Here is a 22,951-nt window from a genome sequence, read left to right as displayed (position 1 = left end):
CATAGAATCCCTTTGACATTGACCTGTAAGCCATCAACCCCGAAATCAACAGGGATCTCCTTCAAGTGCAAATAATCATAATATAAAGTCTGAAAGCAGTAGCTATTATACGTTCCGACTTAGAGCGCCTTAAAAAGAACATAAATACCCGGAATTAAGCCAGCTGCCTGTGTCACTGACCAAAATATCGATAGGGATCTTGGTCGCTGTGTAAAGATTTTAAGCCGTAGGTGTTTTACTAAGACATACAATTCGGAAACGATTTTCAGCCAACAGGAAATGCGATCTTTACCTTTGATCTATTGACCCCAAAACCATAGAAATTCTTTTTGATTGTGCCTGGACATTTTGTTAAGTTTGAAAGCTGTAGAGCCGAGAAATAAGAAAAAGCAGAAATTAAGCCAAGTCCCTGTGATCATGACTTTCGAATAAATGAGTCCAAAACAAGAGGGGTCATCAACCTCATTAACCTAATCTAGCTATCAAGTTTGAAAATACTGGATCAAGGGGTTTCAAAGGTAACAACTGGAAACTGTTTTTAAGGTTCGGGTCCCTGAAATATTGACCTTTGACTTACTGACACCAAAACAATACTTTTACTTCATTAAGCCTAATAGTGTTGCAAGATTGAAGATTCTTGGTGAAGTGATACTAAAAGTACCATTGAGAAATATTTTTCAATGTTCCAGTTCCTGTGACCTTAATTATTGTCCTATAAGCCCTAAAAACAGTACGAGTCATCCATTTAATAAGCCCAATCATGCTGTCAATTTGTAGGTTTTGAATCGAGTGGTTAAGGGGAAACTGCTTTCAATGTTAAGGTCCCTGGGACCTTGACTTTTGACGTACTGACACAAAACGTAAAATAATCATCTACTTTATAATCCCAGTTAACCTACTTCATTTCAAATTTTGGTTCAAGTGATTCTCAGGTTACTGAGCGGAGATCGTTTTTTTAATGTGCCATGCCCTGTGACCTTGACTTTTAACATACAAACCCAAAGAAAATAGGGGTCATCTACCTTATAAACCTGATCATGCTGCAAACTTTAAAGGTTCTAGGCTAATTGGTTCTCTTTTGGCAGAATCCGTTTTCAAGCTTCCGGCTTGTGTGACCTTGCAAAATGACCATGACCTATTGAACCTAAAGTCAATAGTTGTCAATTACTTTAAACAAGCTATTTATGATATGAAGTTGTTAAGAAAAAATCTAATTTTTGGCTCAAGCGACCCCTAAATGGGGTCAAGTACCCCCTTCTGATAGGACCTAGTAATGATGCTACGGATCAAGTTAAGTTAGACGGATATCCATCAAGCGGTTCAAGAAGAAAAGATTTTAAAGGTGTTTCTATTTTTAGCTCTGACGACCCTTTAAAGAAATCATTGAGAACCATTTGATGCCACTTGATAGAAGGTTATGCCAGGATGCTACTGACCAGGTTTGGTGTAAATCTTACTAGTAGTTTCAGAGCAGATGTTTAAGTGAAAATTTGGACGACAAACGACGGACCATCCACCTATAATACTGGCTCATCCTGAGCTTAAAACGTTACAGAATACAGAAAACAAATTTTATTTAAGAGACACTTACCCCAGACAAGTAAGGGATGCAAAAGCATACGTCATCGGGACATCTATAGCCTTGTAACAGTTGGCATTGTATATAGACCAGCCTAGAATTAAATAAATGTATGTTCTTATCAATGTCGACCTAAATTGTACTATAATACACAATAAAGATATATTTCTAAAATCCATATAATATAAACAAACCTGTCGTTCTTTTGCAACATTGCATTAAAAATAAAAGAAAAATGCAGACTGTATTTATCAGGAAGCAAATGACCACTATTATATGTGTTACGGTGAAAGAAGTGTCTTAGTTTCGTGTATGAGTGAAATTTTTGTTGAGGCAATATATGCATAAATCATTTACTCAATACCAGACTTATATCAGACTTTCGTAACAGAATAACACGAATACCATCCGTAAAAGCAGTATTGTGTTTTACGTTTCAACTTTATCAACCACACCTTTATGTAGTCAGTATCAAAATAATATGAGTTTCAGACACAGATTCAATATCAGAAAAACAGAACTGTGATTCACAGTATCTATATCGGAAAAAATAATAACATGTCAGTCATAGAGGCAATATCAAAATAACATATATCTGAGTTTGTCACGGAGTCAATAACAGAATGACATGTGTGTCAATCATGGACCTACACTGTGACTTCAGCAAATATACACTTAATAAATTGAGAATTGCTACATTGCGATTAAACACCTAAGAATTATTTTCATCGACCTCTGTATGGCAAATTGGGCTACTAGTATTTAGTGTTTGTATGACTTAAATGCATGGCAAACAATAAAGTCTTTCAACAAAAAGCTGTAAGTTCAGAGAAATAACCGCATCATCAAAGCGAAAAGAGAAAGCTCCTTTCAAGAAGTCATTTGTATTTTCATTTGACCCTACGTTACCTTTTCTGCACTCGAAAGTTACTTTTCCTAACTTTTCCGTCTCTATATGACCATCCGCGGCAGCCTTCAAAAGAAATAGAACCAAAGTTTAATTAAGGATCAAAATAACTTTGTTTGTTATGTAGCTTTCCACATTTTTGCGACGAACATGAAATATACCAATTTCTTGCTAAATTCTATTTCAAATAACTGTTTTCACAGAAGGCTTGAGAATTTGACTCACATAGAAGAAAGTATTGTTGTAGCTATATTTTATTACCTTCATTCGTGGCTCTGACCGTATCAGTTCACGTGTAATATCAACATTAGTGTTTTTCTTACCATGTAATTACTGGACAGCAGCTTTATCTGTTTTAACATAATTTATAAAATTATAAGATTTATGGATAGGAACGAAATAGTAAGGGCTATATTACCATTGCTAAGGGAATTCAGCTTCATTTATCTCGTATTTGGAATTCACCATCACTGGGTATTTTCAAAAGTAAATTCAATATCGCCTCTCTCCTAATATCTTGTTGGCAAAAGACATTATTTAGTATATTGTGCAAGAATAAGAAACAATTGTAGTTATTTAAACATAGACATTTCCTAAAAAGTATACTAGATTTGAAAACGTGACCAAATACTACAAATAGTTTATATCAACATAAAATTGACAGGTTTAGATGTATTTACAGTACTATACATTAGGTTAAGAATAGTGTACGTTGTATAATGTTTTTTTTAACAATCGACCCTTACTGCATGACATTTAATTATGAATGTAGCCGCACATACACAATTTATTTGCATATTCAATAAAGTTAAATATATTTCTACATTTGAAGTCAGTATCTAAATATAAAATATTTTAGTGAGAGATAGCCATTAGATATCCATTTAAATCGCCGTCAAAGTTCAAAATATCACTTTGGAGCCGTGTATAGGAAGAAGCTGTGAATAATTTTTTTCAATGTCCGGCTGTAAACGGCCAAAATGCATAAATCTATTTAAAGTGACTCAATGTTTTCATCCTTTGAACATGGACTTTTCGTTATTTGGTAATAACGTGATTTTACCAGAAGAAAACATAACTATTTATTGGAGTTCAAAATTATATAAAACAATCGTTTAAAATAGTACTTTTAATTTTTGTAGGGATAACGCATGCTTGTTGTCTGCAGAATCCCGAGGGATTCTGAAGATCTTATAACACAAAATGAACACATGCTAACGCTATTCTAGCATAAAACGAGAAACAAAACAAATAAATTAATGCATTATCCCTCATCGTCATTTAATTTCCATAAAATTCGCGGGAATATCTGAGTTGTTCTTTCACTTTGACGTCATTTCCTTTTGAATTATCCGTTTACGCTTTGCCACGGAACGAGCATATATAAAAAGATGTTTTAACAGAACGTGAGCGTGAGAATCTCTCTTCTCTACTGCTAAACACCCTGAAAAAGTGACAAGAACAGTAATTTTATGCTAGAATATCTAGCATAAAACTGTTGTCCTTGTCACTTTTCGGGAGTGTTTTGACAGGAGAGAAAACAGATTCTCATGAACACGTACTGTTAAAACTTATTTTTATACAGAATAATTGACAATCTATTATTTAAAAAACATGTAAACAATTTTCCTATCGCACTAAGTAAAGTGATACCTCTATAATTGTTAACGTCTTCAGTATTACCCTTTTAATGCACGGGAATAACATCCCTCTGACCAAGATTCTGGAAAATACCCAAGTGTAAATATTCTGTTAAATAACAATGATAAAGAGGGTAATAAAATATCACAACCATGAATCAAAGCCTTGAGATGTCTGGTGGTTGCGGGTTTTGCTAGATTTATTTTCATTTTAAATGCCAATCTCTAAATATACATGTATAAGAAACAAATACTAATGTGCCTCATATCTAAGATAAACTCTGCCTGACCTTACATGAACAGCTGGAAGTCAGTGATGTAACCATGGGCTGGAATACCTAATCATTAACAGGTCTTATATAAATAATCTAAATGGCCAGTGTGAAATGGATAGAGGATGAATAAGAACTGCTTAATCATTGATAATTCATCCGCATTGTTCATGAATGGGACTACTTTGTGTAGCACATGAACATCCTTTGGATGTGATTTGGAATCAAATAAAGATGCTTCATGATTGTCAGAATTACACTTAACTTTGGTAGCGGGATAAACCCGCAACCATTTAAAAATCGTTCAGATGAGCATCTGGTCCAGCGCTCTTTCCGGACTTTGTTTTATAGCTTTTCTAATATCATGTACAACATGTTTCAAATTCAATTCTCTCTCATGTCTCTAAAAGATACAAAACATCCTCATCTGGTGTGTAAAAACGATCATCAGGATTATTTATTACCTTAAAATACTGTTCGAGAGCATCCATAAGTATATTTGACCGTTTCACACGTGCGGCTTGCTTTAACATATTCCAATATAATTTGGCACTTTTATGTCTTGCTTGGTTAAGCTTTAGTGTTTCAGCTTTATCATATTCATATTTACATTTTCTAATACACCTTTTATACTGAGATCTGGCATTAACTTTTCGTCGCTATTACTCAGCCTATACACATTCAACTTTTTATCAAACATGCATTTCTTCTAGACATTCAGCATTAAACCATTTACTATTGTTACTATTATTATGGTTAACCATATCATTGTTCATTGCATCAGACTGTTTAATATGTACATTTCGTTTAAATAATGAAACTGAATATTTTCAGTTACCAGTTTAACTCGTATGGGTAGATATTATACAACTAACTTCGTTTCTTCCTGGTATAACTGTATATGTTGTAGCATGTCTGTTATCTGCAGCAGCGTTATTTTTGACAAGTTGGAGTTTTTAATAAACGAAAGACAAAAAGAATTGCGAGCAAATAATAGAAAAAGATATTCACCGCAGTTTGCTATTTGAAAGACTTTCAGAATAACAAAAGTGTTTTTAATAAAACACGTACATGACGTAGGCTAAGCATAAGTGTGGCTGTGACCACTGTACTAGAACTCTTAATGTTCTTGAACACTTAAAGACGTATTTTGTCTGCACAGTAGTATGATCTCTCTCTCTCTCTCTCTCTCTCTCTCTTAATATCTCACACACATACACGCGCGCACACACACACACACACACACGCGCACGCACATACACACGCACACGCACGCACAAACACACACACACTAAAATAGTTTCTATTCATATCATTCGACACATATTTACATATCAAAGTAAATGTAAAGCAGACATGGTGTTTGGACGTATAACTAAATATTATACTTTTAAAAGCGCTGATCAATAAGGTTCTATCGCCGGTAAAACAGGTCAAAGTTTTCTAGTCTTACAGCCGAGCGCTCTTCCTAAAGACAGGTTGTACATATTTCGTTATTTGCTTGCGTGTTGTTTTCCGTGTGTTCCTTTACTGTATCTTATTCACCGCTTTAATACGCTTTAATAACGTGTGCATAGTAACTTGATTGGAATACTAAGTAGTTGTTATGGCAAAGGTCGTAAAATGATGCCGAACGCGCATTTTAATCGGGACGTTTGACACAATGCGAACTGTATAAAATTAGACAACAATGTAATGAAATATTCGTTCATCCCATCAAGGAGGAAGAGAACTTACGTACAATCGCATAACCGAACCATTCGTGACACTCAGCTATACATGATGCATTGGAAGGCAGAATATCATGAATCGGCTCGGGACTGACCAGCAATAACATACTAGCACCAATTATCGACGAATTTTTAATTACCACAGACGAAAACATTTAAGTCTGGCAAAACGTTTTAACTCTATAATGGTTAATCTATTAATACACTTGAGACAGATCTCACTAGGGCGATAAAACTTAAAGAAAACATACTCCACCCGTCTTTAACTCTTTTTGTTACTTACTCTTACCTTTGCAGCTATGTATGCGCTTACTCTATGAAACGAGGCTGTGTTTTGTTTTTCAAAACACCTTCTAAATGATGGCTGAACAAGTTTGCTTACGCAAGGAAAACCTTCATAAATGATGTCACGGTGTCTCTCGTGTTAAGATACGAATACTTTTTGGATCAACAAAACACCATATCTGTACAACAACTTTAACAAATACCATTAAATTATATAATTAACGCTTTAGAGTGATTACTTATCCATTTAATCATTTCATAGTCGTTAATTTATTTTACTTTGCAAAGTGTACTGATGCATTTCTAATATATCATAGACAAGGCGAAATTTGAATTGTGAGGACGACACATTCCAAAACCGAGAATATTACGTATCTGTATACTCGTATATATAAATTTAGCCTAAAACGCTTGGACATGTAGCCTGGTGTGTACATTCATACGGCATACAACTTTCCTGGTCTTTTTTAACTGTCAAACTGATACAAAAGAGGTGATATGATGTCTTCCAAGCTTTAAAAATGATGGTGTTGGAAGAAGACACTGTCTCGGGTATAGATGGGCACTTTGGTTGAACTACCGCTCTTCCGCAAGCTATTTGAAAGAATAACACATCTCTGACAAGAAACCCACAGCAACGAGGGGCAAGTTATTCAAATCAACTCAACCGGCTTGGATCTCTTCACGACCCCGCTTCCAGATAATTTATATGCGTTACATAACATCGGGTACTAGAAGACTTTAACTCATGACTTTAAAGGAATGCATCATAGAAAAGAACTCTTTATTTCAAGTTCAGTTTTATGTAAACAATTATTTACTGAAACGCCATTTGAAATTCGTCTATTAAAGATCTGTATTGGTTTCCACTTGAGAATAAAGTAACGCTATAGTAAAGTTGATAGAAAGATAAGATATACATTATTTATCTCGCAAGTTAATTATAATACATGAAAAGTGCGTTCCTAAAACAGATTTACAATCCTGCAAGATCAGAATGTACAAATAAAAGATGAAGCGTTAAAACCCTAAAAAATAAAAAAAATAAAAAAATAAGTGCATGTAAAAGGCATATACACACAACTGTTTGTATTTACATTTTGAAATAATGTGTACTGAATCGCGAGAATAAGACATAACCTGATACAAATACTGGCACACACGTTTTCATTCTTATGTATATAACATAACCACTATATCAATATAAGTATTCACGATTTGTGTCAGTGCATTGAACAATGATAACTTTAATGTATAAATTGCTGAAACTATGCCTAATTCAGATATTTAACTTCATAATTTTATCTATTTTAAAACTAAACAGTGCTACGGTGTCCTGTCAGGCCCGTTGCAGAATATTGTGAGTTTGAAACAACGAAAGAACGATGGTACGATGTTGGAAATTCGAAGTAACGAAACTAGGATGGCTGAAAGTCAAAACGACGATGATGAAAACACGAAACTACGACGTTGAAATTATTTCGTGCTTTCATCATCGTACTGCCGATTTTCACCATCACGTTTCGTTGTTTCGAATTTGAACTACGTAGTTTCGACTTTTTATCAACATACTATTGATTTTGATCCATCGTACTTTCGACTTTTATGAACGTACTTTCGACTTTCAACATTGTAGTATCGCCTTTCTGTCGCCCATGCACACATATCTGTTTACCATTACAAGCGGTAGAACGTAGTCATGTGAAGGTACTATGTTACTCTTGTATTCGTCTAACACTACCATGGTGAAAAGTCGAAAGAACGATGGTGAAAAGTCTAAGTAACGAAGCAACGGTGTTGAAAAGTCAAAACAACGAAAGTACGAAATAATTCGACTTTTCAACATCGTAGTTTCGTTATTTTGACTCTTTAACATCGTAGTATCGCTCCTTCGTTGTTTCTAGCTTAAAATATGGGACATTGTACAGAACAGAGTCAGAATTAAACTTTTAGAAAACGAAGAGCAGTTTAGTGAGATTGATGGTTTCGCGAAAATGAAATAATTATGAGTATCCTAGCCATTCGCATCCCCCCTCCCTCTCCTGATTCGTTTGGAAAGGATTTCATGGACACCGGTTGGGTTTGGTTAACTGAACGCCATTTCACAACTAAATATTTTGAAATACGACCGCTTATATATAAATCAAACAATTAACATAATTACCTCAAATTTATGAAGACCTCTCCATAATAACAAAACTAAAAATAGTCCGAAAGTCGCCATTTAAAAATCTCAAACTAACTGCAATCCCTAGGTTTAAATGAATGCATATTCGGATTCATTGTTTTTTTACTTTTCTTTACATGAACGCACACACAAGAAAGAGGAAGTAAAGAATAAAACGCTGAAACATTTTGACTGAAATGTAATACATTTTTAATGGTACAATACACAGGTAAATATTAATTACTGATACCAACAAGCATAGCCAAACTGAGAGAATAAGAAGTCCTTTAGTATGCTCTGTGAGGGTTGGCTTTTCTTCCTCCGCAATTGGAATACGGAAGTTTTCCCAAATGTAAGATCAATTTGTTATCCACTTATCAAGCAATGATCAATTCAAGATCACGAGTATTGTCATTTCTGTCTGCTGATGTTTCTCGTGAAACATTTCCTCTAATAGGATTTTATAGGATATCACAAGAAAAAGCCGAAATGTTTTGCGAATAATACGAAATGTTTTAACTTTGCTTATCCCGATTGCAAAACTCCTTCTCGACTGGTCTTATTTTCACCAGCACCATTGATGGCAGAATCATCAGTATAGAGTGACACTATGTTCTTCGCCATCGAGGACATGCCATTCACGTAAATTAAGAATAATTAGAGACCAAAAATAGAACATTGTAGAATACTAAATGAAAAATTATGAGTAGATTGACAGATACCAGAGACACTAAGACATCTACCAATTGTTGTCTACATGATAAATATGACCTGCACCTGCAAAGTCCTAATTGAGCCGCATCATGAGAAAACTAACATAGTGCATTGCGACCAACATGGATCCAGACAAGCCTGCGCATCCGCGCAGTCTGATCTGGGTCCATGTTGTTCGCTTTCAAAACCTATTGCAATTAGAGAAACATGGATCCTGACCAGGCTGGTCGCAAATGCGGGTGCGGCTCAATTATCTAAGTTCGCTAGACTGATTTAATTATCCACAAACGTCTTCTGCGGGTCATTTTATAAGGGCTCGATGGGGGAGGTTTAACGTCGCACCGGCATAATAATATAGTCTGAGGCGAATTGTAATCTTGTGTATTTATTTCCTATATATATATATATATATATATATATATATATATATATATATATATATATATATATATATATATATATATCTAGAAAAAAACTTTCTTTTTTATGAAAGCTTATGTGTCACATATTAAGAATTTTATTGGTAATATTTTTCCGGTTGTCTGTATATGACGACCATTTTAACAATCAAAATGGCTTTCAAAACACAAATTAGATAGATTTTTATTTCCTTATACATCCAATTCTTAAATGGTAAAGTGCGGTCATTCTGTAAAAGAAATCGTTTATTTGTTCAGATACATGCTATAGACATTCGTCTTAAACACAGTATCAGTTAAATAACGTATACATGAACTATAAGTTACGAAGTTAGCAAAAATCCCTTGCAATTAAATACCTATTATAATGAAAGAAAACACGAACATGGTGATGCTATTAGAGATGTTATCAGATTTTCACTTTCATTTAAACAGCATCACTAAACTAGAATAGTTTTTGTATATTTCCTAAAAGCTAACTCAGAAAGTGTGCTACAGATAAAATATGACTGTCATAAATTGGTTGTAGAATATGACTGTCTAGCAAGCATTGTTAACGGTCAAATTTCATATATGAGTCACTTGGTTTAACATGCGTACATCTAGATTTGGAAATAAATACTAGTAAGTCCGCTTGTATAAATGTGAAGATTTCTACCCACCCCCTATTTCCCCCACACACTCAATGTATCTTAAATAACTCTTTCATTTTAAATGTAACAATAAAAGTCTCAGATATCTATATGAATTAAAAATCCATTATGCTTAAGCAGATACCAAGCGAACTGTTAATAATTACATGCAGTTTAACTACTAAATGATATCGTTTTCACACACACTAGCATTTGACACATGTTCTTTCGTGATGTGATGATTTCAATAACAATTGTTAAGTGTTAACATCTCAAAATGGAAACTTAAGTATCACAATTCAAATCACGGCCTTCCTACAATATTTGCAGGAGCCATGACAGCTGCATTGAACAAACGTTTGTTCCAAGGCTTGCCAACCGCAGATATGGCAGCAACATTGTTAGATCAGAGAATTATTCTTGATATCTACTTCTTTTCTATATTGTATCTACCAGTTTGATTTAATTATTTCTTTAATTGTCAACTTACGGATTAGACTAAAATTGAATATACAAAACGTCATGTTGCAGTACAATACTGAAGGGTCATTGAAGTGACGTCCATGACCTCTTGTGCTACCAAGAAAACTAAAAATGTTCTGAAATTCCAGAGATTAGGAACTATCATTTCTAGTTACAAGGAATCTGGTTTAGTATAACCTGAACTTACTTTGGTACTTGTCATACTCTTACCCAAATTCACCGCCCCTGGTCCTCTTTTGTTATCATGTTTCATTGGTCTAGTTGATGTTGAACTTTTCAAAATGATTTGATTGTCGTACCAATTGAATACCAGAGAGAAAAGTGGAAACTTCACAGGTCGCTCAACACGACAAAAACGAAAATACATGTAAATAGTTTATTACATGTATTACAAACTGGAAACCATTAAAGCATGTATCTTTTTAATAAATATTATATTACATAGCTCAGAAATCTAAAAGTTCCATTTTCAATCTATTTTTCAGTAAAGATTTATTATTTTACAATCTAACTGGTCATTTAGTATACTTAACAAGGTACCTGCGTGGTCAAGTCTTGAAGGTTGTTGGTATCAAGTCACTTGACCGTAGTGTCTGTTGGTTAGAGCCTTGCCGCGGTCGTCCTGTAAGTCATTCAGTCGAATTTCTGAAGGTCAATGGCTCTACTTAATGGCCACCCATGCGCAGGGGCACATTAACTTCTTCGAAGATCTGTTTTGTTTGGTTTATGTTCAACAAAATCAATTCAGGAATATGGCAGTTTTCCAGCTTTTAATAGTAAAAATAGGCCCAGGTTCCACTCCAAGCATTATCATAGGCATGGCCAGGTGCCTTTGTAGAACCAATAATCTTCGGTAAGCCAGTCGCATTTCTACCTCACATGAAAAAAATCTAGGTTACTTGATGGGTTTCATCCACACAGACGTGATGGGTAAGTAATTCGAAAGTCAACATTGCAGCCATTGAGTGAAAAAGTAAAACACCATGAAATGCACAATGATTTGATAGTTAGTGATAAAAATTGTGTTTCTATTTTCTATTTCATTAAAGTTTAAGTTTTAGAATATAAAGCATAGGGTATAACACAACCACAGTTGATTTATTAAGCTCAGCAATGGAGAAAAAAAGGTACAGTGTGAATGTTCATTCTAAATCATCTGGATATAGCTCTCACATTTTGCAGTTATCTCCCTTTGTGTCAAAACCTAAAAGATAAATACTGATGATAACACATAAAGTTTACCTTGACTTATTTTATATAGAAATGCAATCAAGTTGTTGATTATCAAATAATCTTAATAATATATCATTCCAAAAAGCAGATGTATTTTTTTAGCTTTTTTACCTTCCTTTATTTGTTTGTTTAGTTTCTTTTTTTTTTTTTTTTTTGTCATAATCTTATAGAATCGGATATGCTTAAAATAGTAAAAAATATTTTATAAGACAAACAGTATGGCTAATTTAGACATATTTTGTTTCAATGAATGTATTTTGTTTATGTCATATATGTTTTAGTATGTAAAAAGGTCAATATATTGAATGATCGTTTTAGTATGTACCGATTCGTGTTGTATGCAGTTATATAGAACACACGATGGTATTTATTTAGATAAACCGGGTGATGTTCTAAACACCGATTACTATACGCTCAGATAGAGAAGTTTATTATATAGAATATAAGACACATGACTTTATCAGATAAAATTCTCACAATGTAGATATGACTGTTGTATAGATTAGAGTGCGCTATATAATATGATGTAACTCACTCGGACCACTGGTGCCAGTGACTCGGACGGACGTATTTTAGTAAACTTTGCGGACGGACGGTAAAGAACAGTATGGCTGATACGGAATATTTGATAAATAGAAACAATTCAGTCTCGAGGGAATCTGAAGGGTCCTTTGATAGAATATGGAGGCCTATAATAGCGGAAATGGTTGGTGTGACACTGTTTGTGTTTGTTGGATGTTGTGCGTTGGTCAGTGGGAATATTACCAGCGCGGCCTTGGGACATGGACTCACTATTGCCCTACTTATCATGGGTTTGGGTGAAATAAGGTAAGTTGCATATCGGCGTCTAAAATGTACAACTTTATAACTGATGAATGAATGATTTAATATTTACATGAAGAATGTACATTGAATTTAACAGACCGTATGTCTGCAAAATATCTACATTGCAAAAGATCGGATTGGGTCTGAATACATTTATAAAAAATAGAAAGTAAAACAGTACTACGATATTGACATTACTAAGACATTTGAATTAGCATCAAATGAAATATTCATATATCTGACTTAGTATGCGTTGAAATACTCTTTAATCCGTTTAATTGTCGTTTTTTGGTTGAGCATAAACATATGAATCCGTGACTATCGAACGTATCAAGAGAAAGTAAAAAAAAGTATTAGTTGCATTATAGAGGAGCCAGTAATTAAATATGTTGTTTTTTTTACATGACAGTATTTTTTCAAGTTGAAACAATACTAATATATAGCTTATTCAAGTGTAAGCGATTTTCAATTTTTACCAACTTTACATATATAAAATATATAGATGTAACGCAAAAAAGTAAGAGATATAAAAATACGTTGCTTAAATTATGTATATGAGCTGACGCTGTTTATAGTTCGATTTACTTTTGTTACAGTGTTTCATGTTGGATATCTTTACTTCACAATTCAACACAATTGAGCCGCGCCATAAGAAAACCAACATAGTGCGTTTGCGACCAGCATGGATCCAGACCAGCCTGAAAATCAGCGCAGTCTGGTCAGGATCCATGCTGTTCACTAACGGTTTCTCTAATTGCAATAGGTTTTAAAAGTGAACAGCATGGATCCTGACCAGACTTGGATCCATGCTGGTCGCAAACACACTATGTTGGTTTTCTCATGGCGCGGCTCACATATTTATTGAAATCATAATTATTTTCAGTGGTGGACATTTCAATCCTGCCGTTACGTTAGGAGTTACATTGGCTGGTGGGCTACCAATATTCCTTGCTCCTGGTTACATTATTGCACAAATAGTGGGTGGGGTACTTGGAGCTTCTCTGGTCAGGGTTAGTATATTTACAAACATTTTTTTTTAATATTTTATTTCGAAAAATATTCTATTTTAATACCTATTATAGTTAAGAGTAGCATTGCAGTTCTGTGCTTAGACTTTAGAGACAGTGAAAAGCTTCTAACTTTTCTAATTGTTCTTTTTTGTAATGACAGAAAAAGGCTTTGGTTATAAAAGTTTGCATCAGTATAAGTTCTAGTGCAATAAAAAGGGTGTGTAATTTTCAAACAGCTAAAACTGCATGCAGTTTTGCCGGCCTACATGATTCGCAACAATTACTCTCTGTTTCAGGGTACTTTACCAAAAGGCGTGTATTCTATGATAGGGGGAGGGGTTCATCACCTTGGGAAGCTGGATGTCTCTGCTCCAGAAGCGTTACCGAAATTTGAAAGTGTAGAGCCAGGCTGGGGGTTGCTAATAGAAATGGTGTTGACTACAGTTCTTGTATTTACAGTGCTGATGTCAGCTGTAAATCCGAAAACCAAGACTTCGTTGGCGCCTCTGGCTATAGGGTTCGCCGTGGCTGTGGACATCATGGCCGGGTATGAATCTCTTAAAATTTAGTCACTGGATGGGTAATACAGCTTAAATGAAACTTTCTTCAGTTGCTGACCCAATTTTTATTGCAGTTTACTGTTTAATAATTTCAGTTAAATCAAACTAAAAGTAAGAAGAAATTTGATTATTAAAACTGGCTTCGTCCCATTTTGCGTATTGTTGCAATAATCTAACGTCTAGTTGTTTTACACGTGCTGCATAACTGCCGTAAAGAACGTTCAAATCAAAAGCAGTTTATTTATTTTCAGGGGTGTATTGACCGGAGCTTCAATGAACCCAGCTAGAGCCATAGGACCGGCAATAGTGGCAAGTGCGGTTTTAGACAATGCTTGGGAATACCATTATATATACTGGGTTGGTCCGATTCTCGGTGCCATTTTGGCAGCTTTATTATACAAGTAAGTTCGAACCGGAAACGCCTAAGTATCTAGGATCTTTGTCCTTTTTTTGTAAATGTGTTTGTTTATTTTTGTCGTTGTTTATTTTTTTGTGGACAGCCTGAACCCCATTAAAATTACGACATACATTGGCTTTATTATGATCTCTGAAAATATTGGTACTATTACTAAAATATTTAAAAGCATTTTCATTCGCATATTTATGAGCCTGCTTAGCTTTTGGACAGATTATATGCAAATTGCATTCAGTATAACAACATGTTACGGGCGTATACTTTTGTAAATTCAATCACTCACGTATTTTATAAGATGATTCACAAGATCATAAATTCACAATGATATATTTTGCGACTGGGGTTTCTACGGAATCCTGTTAGTGGCATCGTGATATCGAGTTTGAAAAAATACCTTCTGTCCAGCGTGTTTATTCAGTGATCTATATATTAAAGCAAAAACTTTTGATGCTAAATCAATAAAATTACATATTAATATTCTGTCATAGTATGCAAGCTTTCAGATGTATATATATTTCACAATATCGTATTTTCAAAGATATCCAATACCGACCTTTCACTGAAATATTTTATCATTAGATGCTTGCTTCAAATATAGAAAAATCTCATCATGTGTGTTTAACTTGGCTATATAAAAATAATGTATTCATTTTTAAGAGTTTTGCTGTAACAGTCACTTGTAAAAAAAAAACTCCCAGTTTTTAGTAGCAGTACACATTTATACTGTATTGATACATGTACTATTTTACACCTAACGCATAGTACTGTTAATGCATATATACACGTTAATTTTATGTGTAAATGTTCATATCTTCAAATTTGAAATTTGAGTCTAGTATACCTTTAAACATTTTTATTGTATTGAAAATAATAAGTCAAGTATGTTATCAGTATGGCTTAAACTACAACTAAATGTTTCTTATTTGACATATACATTAGTAGAGAGCTTTTCATCGTACCTGAATATTTGAGAGACTACTGGGGCGTTAATGCAAAGAACTTAATGAACTTGATTAAAAATTTATCCATAGAAAAGATACTAGCAGTAATACTTTCAAAACTTTAACAAAAATCTTGAAGTGCGTCATCAGTATTTAATTGGATTATTTATCATAGCACTTGAAAGTCTTTTATTTTTTATTGTCAATTTCAGACTTTTATTCACTACTGTGAATCAACGTTGGATAGCTCGGGCAGAATCTATGTGACAACAAAAAGATGTAAAGATATTTCATATATCTGGCCAGATTGATAATTAAATATTCATATGACGAGGACTTACTCTTCGGAAATGCATGTTTTTCGCATAATTCATGGCACATTTGCGTAGCTACGCTGAGACGCTCGGAGGCAGTTGTCTCAGGGTTTGGATTTTATGTGAAATGTGTATGTAGAGCAGGCCCTATGACCTCTCTTAAAGGGTCAGAACAATTGGTACATGTCTTAGGGGTAAGCCTCGGTGACTGTCTTGGTTCTAGCTATGTCTCTGTGTCATTAAGTACAAGATTAGTAAACTTACCAGTCAGCATAAAATTAAGTAACCTCAACAGTCGATATCTGTAATGTACTATGATAAACGTCATAAAACTTGCTTGTTGAATAAAACTGAGACATCGTGTGATTTTATTGAGAGAAAAAAAAAGAAATAGAACATCACAGGCAGCGACCTCGACTGCACGCGCCTCTTTGCCACGTGTCTACGCTTAATTTCACGTCAAACATTGTTCCTGTTCTTTAACCTTGACACTGAGTGTGACATGTTAAGTGATTATCGCTGCTTCTTTTTATATATTGATAACAAAAGTTTCAATAAAGTGGTTTGCTTTAGAAAATGTTTTTGTCCGACTTTCGATAGCTTATGAACATGCTGGGTTTCAGAGCAACTTCACCTTACCTTCTGTACAACTACGTGCTGTAGACAACTTCCCCACTTGACACGAGTAACTAGTACATGTGTTTTCGCGGGATCAAAGTTGTTTTAGAAAAGTTATCTCTCGGTCAAATACATATTTATTTCTATTCAAGTAATGCGTTAAAGTTTAAAGAGTAAACTATGGGAATACGGAATTCACTTCTTTAAGGAGCAAGTAAATGGACAATACCTTTATTTGAACAAATCCTTTTAATTAATAATTCAACCTAGCTTATTCAACATAATACTCAACATATTCTCCTCACTGAATCTTACGATGGCAAAAAAAGGCGAAGTGACCGAGTTGGCCATGTCAATTTAAAAAGAAAAAATAACGAAATTACCAGTGGTGTAATTTTTTTATTGGTGAAATTAAAAAAAAATCAAATCACATGTCTTTTCTAGATTAAGTACTCAAGTACGGAAGAGCATAAGTGCCAGGTGTGTGTTAGTTATTAAATCGAAACTTTGATATACTATCTCGAAAACCAGCCACCATATATAGATGTGTATGTATAGGTCAAGGCCACGATCAGGTACATTGGGTAGCCCTAGCGGATCATAGTTGACCAGTGTTTCCTTTTAATAATACCATTATTTAGAGTATTATTAAGTCTGAAACGTTGTCAACCCAGTTCGAACGCTACGGTAAGGAGTCATAGGACCTTGCTACCGTTCGAGACCTTCAGTAGAATTAAAAACTTAAAAAAAGTAAATTTAGGCAACTTTTGAAATAAACCTTTTACACAATATTTCCCCTGATTAGAGCAATTATTTGCAGTAAAAAACAGTCAATGCTTTCGATGTGATATGTAATGTAGAAAACAAAATCTATTCTGTGCATTTACCTCTTGTACATGTATTAATTCGTTAAGTAAATAAAACATTTATTCTGTACATTTACCTGATGGTATATATCTATTAATTCCTTATGTAGATAGAACTATTTGTTACGTGCATTTATCACTTGGTGATGTACATTCATTAGTTTGTTACGTTAAAAACACGAAGACAATTTATTCAGTTCATTTACTAGTTTGTGACGTAATTTTTATCAATACAAAAAAATTGTTCTGTACATTTACTCCAATTGTATAGGAACAACAGCGGTTTGTGCATTAAGATGTAATTACCTAATCTGCTGTAAATAAAGTTGACACACTGACCGCCAGCTGTGTTCTTCTCACCCTAAATGCACGGAAATATTGTCATATTTTGAAACATCTTATGATGGTGATGCTGTTAAATGAAATTTTGAGTCAGTTTTTTACAGTAAGACGCTAAGCTTTCCTGATGGGACAGGTGGAGGACTCAATGATAAGCAGTTTTCAAAGTCCACTGGGTTTGAATTGCTTTGAATATCTGTCTTCCCCTCTGTGTCTTCGGGCCTCTTATTCCTCCTTTGTGTCTTCGGGCCTCTTATCCCCCCTCTGTGTCTTCGGGCCTCTTATTCCTCCTCTGTGTCTTCGGGCGTCGTGTCTTTGGGCCTCTTATTCCTCCTCTGTGTCTTCGGACGTCGTGTCTTCGGGCCGCTTATTCCTCCTCTGTGTCTTCGGGCGTCGTGTCTTCGGGCCTCTTATTCCTCCTCTGTGTCTTCGGGCCACTTATTCCTCCTCTGTGTCTTCGGGCCTGTTATTCCTCCTTTTTGTCTTCGGGCCTTTTATTCCTCCTCTGTGTCTTCGGGCCTCTTTTTCTTCCGCCTGCTGCAAATGCATTAAAAGCTTTAGATCTTACTTTCATTAGCATTTCTGTGGTTTTGTATATCATTCCTTGTGTCACCATTATGTATGTTAGGGGTTTTCCTGGTTAACTTAATTAAATACTATCCGCATTGTGGGAACCGGTTTTAACTTCGCAGTGGTGTTTTGCCAATGGCCGTTCCAGGAAGATGACCAACGTTTTCCTCATTTGTTTGTCTTATTGTTTCTTTGTCAATGTTTTATATTATATATTTCATGTGTATACATATATACATGTATACACATCTATATGGTTTCGTTTTAGTAGAGGGATGTGTTGTTAAAACGTGACTGTTTCCACAGGATGTCTTCTAATGCTTTAATGATTTTTATAGCAAAAACACTGAATTAATTAATTAAACCAAACAATTTTAAACTGTATAATATTTGGAAAACAACTTATGTAGTTGCATTCCTTAAATGGATTTATTATATACATTCTAAGCCATGAACTAGGTATGAGAAACATTTCCACGGCACAAAGTTACGTTTCAAAAGTGTAGCATAGTGCATTTATATTCATTGTTTTTCTGAACTATTCTCATGCATATCATTGAGTAGCGACTTCGGTACCATTTGGAGGAAATAGCGAAATGGTAATTGTCTCCTTTGTTGCTGTGGACAAAAATATAACATATAAAATCCTCGAAACTGTTGTAAAAACACTATTTCTCTAATTCTTCTTACATGCTTAGATAGATATTTTTTCTTTTTTTTCACCCTCTGTATGCATAACTATCAGGCTTCCGCTAACTTGATCGGCGATATATGACCTTTTTGGGTCGGTTTACCGTAAAACCCAACTCATTCATTCATTCCGCTAACTTGACCTATGTATGTTAGTTAGGACGACACTTGGAAAGTGCTATGAAATGTAACATTCCATTTTTCTTTTCTGGAAAGAATACTAGAATACCCTTTTAAAGAGACCTATTTTTCAACTGGAAAGGCAAATATGAAAAACAGTAAGATCTCAAAATATTATGCAATATAACACTGGTTAGAAAAATCTGAGTCATGAAACAGCCTTATCAAGTGTCTTTTAGAGATATGAACTTTTAACAACAACAAAGGCCTTGTGAGTTCAGACTCCCATGAACACTACAATCTTCAAAAAACATTTTCTGGCAAATGTTGTAAACTGGATAATAATTCTTATTTGTTATGGTTATATATTTTAAGTGTTTATAGGCCCTGGAATTGTGAAATAAAAACAATAGGAAATAAGTTGTCTGCCACAGTGGAAATGTGGCGAACTGATTTGACATTCTAAGAAGCAGTTCACTGCAATGTCATAACTTTCGATTAACCATCTTTTGGTGAAATTTACTGTTACAGAATTATTACTTGAGCCGCGCCATGAGAAAACCAACATAGTGGCTTTGCGACCAGCATGAATCCAGACCAGCCTGCGCATTTGCGCAGTCTGGTCAGGATCCATGCTGGTCGCGCTAACAGTTTCTCTAATTGCAATAGGCTATGAAAGCAAACAGCATGTATCCAGACCGGACTGCGCGGATGCGCAGGCTGGTCTGGATCCATGCCGGTTGCAAAGCCACTATGTTGGTTTTCTCATGGCATGGCTCATTTATCACAATCATGTTTGATATTGTGGTAGTAAAAAGAAGCCATCATTTAATTCTGGTATAATATTTTTAGATTATTGTTTCCACTATTGCACACGATGGTCAAATTGACCTTTTAATGGGTAAAGAAATAAGAAATTTTGATGTTTCTGCTGGGAAAAGCTAACATGTGATAAAAAGAATATTACATTTTGTGTATTTCCACACTGAATAATTAAGCCTGTTGAATAAAACTGAATAATATACTCGGCATTTTATTTTTATTTATCTATTATTTTATTGAAATTGTCTAATAAAACAAAAGTAACAAGCAAATTCGATGAATTGGAATCCCCCGCCGAAAGGGTCAGAGTTGAGGAACGGCAAAAAAATATATCCTGCAAAAAGTTAAGAATGTTACCAAGAAGCAAATAATTTCATTAGTCAAATCAAATTAAAAGAAAATGAATGGTTTGTTTGGGTGGGTGGGTGGGGGGGGGGGGGGGGTGAGGATACAACAGTTTACATATTGATTATAAATATTGGTAGAAAACGAAAAATGAAAAAAAAAAAAAAAAAAAAAAAAATGGGGGGGGGGGGGTGAGAGGGAGGGGGGTGACCAATGTAAGGTGGTGACCAGGTGTAGGTACACAACATCACTGTTTATAATAAATGTGCATGGAAAAGAATGGAAGAAGTTTAATGAAATTCTTCCAATTGCTTGGTTTGTTATGTACAGATCTGTGGATTTTTAAACAATTAAAGGGCAATAACTAAATGGAAAATTGACCAATCGAAAAAAAACTTGAAGGGCATCGTCGCAGTATCTTGGTTCATGTCTATTTCAAGTTTGATGAAATTCTACCTGCTAGTTACTGAGAAATGGCTGCAGACGGACATTTTTCATTAAATCAAGGGCAATAACTCTGAGGGAAATTGACCTATCAAAAAAAAAACTTGACGGGCATCAGCGCAGTATCTTGGTTCATGTCTATTTCAAATTTGATGAAATTCTACCTGTTAGTTACTGAGAAATGGCTGCAGACAGACATTTTTTATTAAATCAAGGGCAATAACTCTGAGGGAAATTGACCAATCAAAAAAAAAACTTGACGGGCATCATCGCAGTATGTTGGTTCATGTTTATTTCAAGTTTCATGAAATTCTACCAAGTAGTTACTGAGAAATGGCTGCGGACGGACTGACAACGCCATTTCAATACCCCCCTCCCGATTTCATCGGCGGGGGATAATAAGGATTGCATAGTAAGATCCTACTAAAAGTATAGTGTCACCATGACCTATTGTCAGGTCAGACAAACAGAATGATGTCACAGTATCATTTACAAAATATTACATGAAATCTTCTGAACAACAGAACAATAACACAATGCTAGAAAACAAAATCCATAACAGAAACATTCCCCTGGGTACCTTTCAATGAAAACATTATACAAATACCTTCAACAGTAAACACAAAATATCCAAATAAGGCCTGATTATAGCCCAATAAGATACCCTGTTGAGGCCAATTACCTATCTTATCAATTATAACTAATTAGCCATCAATCTCTATTACCCTAAAACCATAATTAAGACCATTATTCAACATATTGATAGTGTTGGCCATTATTGTCTTTCCGTAGAGAGTTACATGTTTGGAGAACCGATTGTCTTGTTTGTTTTTTTTCCAATTCCAATATAAATGCTAAGAATAACTGAATCGCAACAATACCTAAAAGCATAGATCTCCAAATAAATCAAACAAAAAATATCAAATATCTGACATTTTCTTTCATTTTCACCGATATCTTTATTGATTTTGAGACTTTATTTAAGACCCTCTGTTGTCTTTCGAACTCATTTATCATCGCTATTATATGATCTGACAGCTGCACGAGCTGAGACGCCGTGTTTAAAATAACTGAGTAATACTGCCTGTATGATTCATTTGTGCAGCATGTGCACGTATTATAATGTCAACAGTAGATGACGCAACATATCTCAATGTCTAACTGCAGCACTTGTCTTAAAAATCGAAAGAAAAAATGACCAACATTTCTACAGAAAACAGTACTGTAGAGAAGATGTTGTACCACTACCTATTTTATCTGATGTGGGCGTATGCCTGGAAAGGGAGGTGTTCACTTTACTGAGGTGTCGGTTAAGAGAGGTTTTATTACACCATAACAGTTCTGTTCATCTGCATTGCTCTTAAAACTTTATTTTTCCTCCAGCACATTTGTTAGAAGATAGTTTGCAACTATTCCATTGCAAGATGACAAATGCCCCACATTCCGCAGATCGAAACAAGTGAAATATTAATGACCTGCAATGTCTTTAATCATCTCTAAACAAGTGCATCTGCTCAAGACCGAAAAAGTTTTTGCAATACAAAACGTGACAAAATGAATTAACAGTCCTGTATAACTACGTATATACCCAAGACTTTTTTCCTTTAAAGATAAATATGCTGTGCACAAACATGCACTTGAACAAACTTAAAGAGTTTCAAACTGACAATTTCTTGATGAGCTTAATGCAAAACAACCTAAATATTTTGGCAAACATAGAGAGCAATGAAAATGCAGAATTTAAAATTCAAAACCGTCTAATTTTAATAAAAAAACAAGGTTTGCAAATGGGTATAGATTTCAAATTCATGAATAATGCATTTCTCAATATGAATAATAGATAACCATGGTTTCCTGTATAAATGAGAATAAAAAATGATACACTGCACAAACATCAATCTTTCAGGGGTTTTTATGTGAACCTGCTAAGTAACATCGTAGTCAGAAGAATTAAAGAGTATGGATATAGAGGTTAGCAGGAGGGTTCTTAGAATGTGAGCCTGCTCAGTAA

The 22,951-nt window shown here is 34.6% G+C and overlaps 2 protein-coding genes across 9 annotated transcripts in view; one reads left to right on the top strand and one right to left on the bottom strand.

Moving 5' to 3' along the window:
• The window catches only part of LOC123562448 (sushi, von Willebrand factor type A, EGF and pentraxin domain-containing protein 1-like), a 447,821-nt gene extending 439,110 nt beyond the window's left edge, over positions 1-8,711 (bottom strand). For all 8 annotated transcript variants that reach the window (XM_053537519.1, XM_053537520.1, XM_053537522.1 and 5 more), the window contains exons 1-3: positions 8,578-8,711; positions 2,489-2,552; positions 1,592-1,673 (exon numbers count right to left, since the gene is read on the bottom strand). In XM_053537519.1, coding sequence (XP_053393494.1) covers positions 1,592-1,673; positions 2,489-2,552; positions 8,578-8,637 — 206 coding nt within the window. In that variant the 5' untranslated portion in view covers positions 8,638-8,711. The remainder of the gene's footprint in view (positions 1-1,591; positions 1,674-2,488; positions 2,553-8,577) is intronic.
• Positions 8,712-12,486: 3,775 nt separating this feature from the next.
• On the top strand, positions 12,487-19,119 carry LOC123564883 (aquaporin-8-like). The gene is made up of 5 exons (XM_045358790.2): positions 12,487-12,889; positions 13,770-13,896; positions 14,193-14,443; positions 14,708-14,857; positions 16,025-19,119. Exons 1-5 carry the CDS (start codon positions 12,669-12,671, stop codon positions 16,077-16,079), a joined length of 804 nt encoding a protein of 267 aa, XP_045214725.2. The 5' UTR covers positions 12,487-12,668; the 3' UTR covers positions 16,080-19,119.
• Positions 19,120-22,951: the final 3,832 nt, after the last annotated feature.

Source organism: Mercenaria mercenaria, chromosome 2 (genome assembly GCF_021730395.1).
Source record: "Mercenaria mercenaria strain notata chromosome 2, MADL_Memer_1, whole genome shotgun sequence".
In the NCBI taxonomy this organism is placed as follows: Eukaryota; Metazoa; Mollusca; class Bivalvia; order Venerida; family Veneridae; genus Mercenaria; species Mercenaria mercenaria.
Note: the sequence above shows the minus strand (reverse complement) of the source record. Positions and strands in the feature narration are given on the sequence as shown.

What these genes read in the sequence shown, in the direction of transcription:
- LOC123564883 (XM_045358790.2), top strand. Translation starts at nt 12,669, where the DNA reads ATGGCTGATACGGAATATTTGATAAATAGAAACAATTCAGTCTCGAGG. An exon ending in ATGGGTTTGGGTGAAATAAG is followed by an intron (nt 12,890 to 13,769) that starts GTAAGTTGCATA and finishes AATTATTTTCAG; the next exon opens with TGGTGGACATTTCAATCCTG. An exon ending in TTGGCAGCTTTATTATACAA is followed by an intron (nt 14,858 to 16,024) that starts GTAAGTTCGAAC and finishes TGTCAATTTCAG; the next exon opens with ACTTTTATTCACTACTGTGA.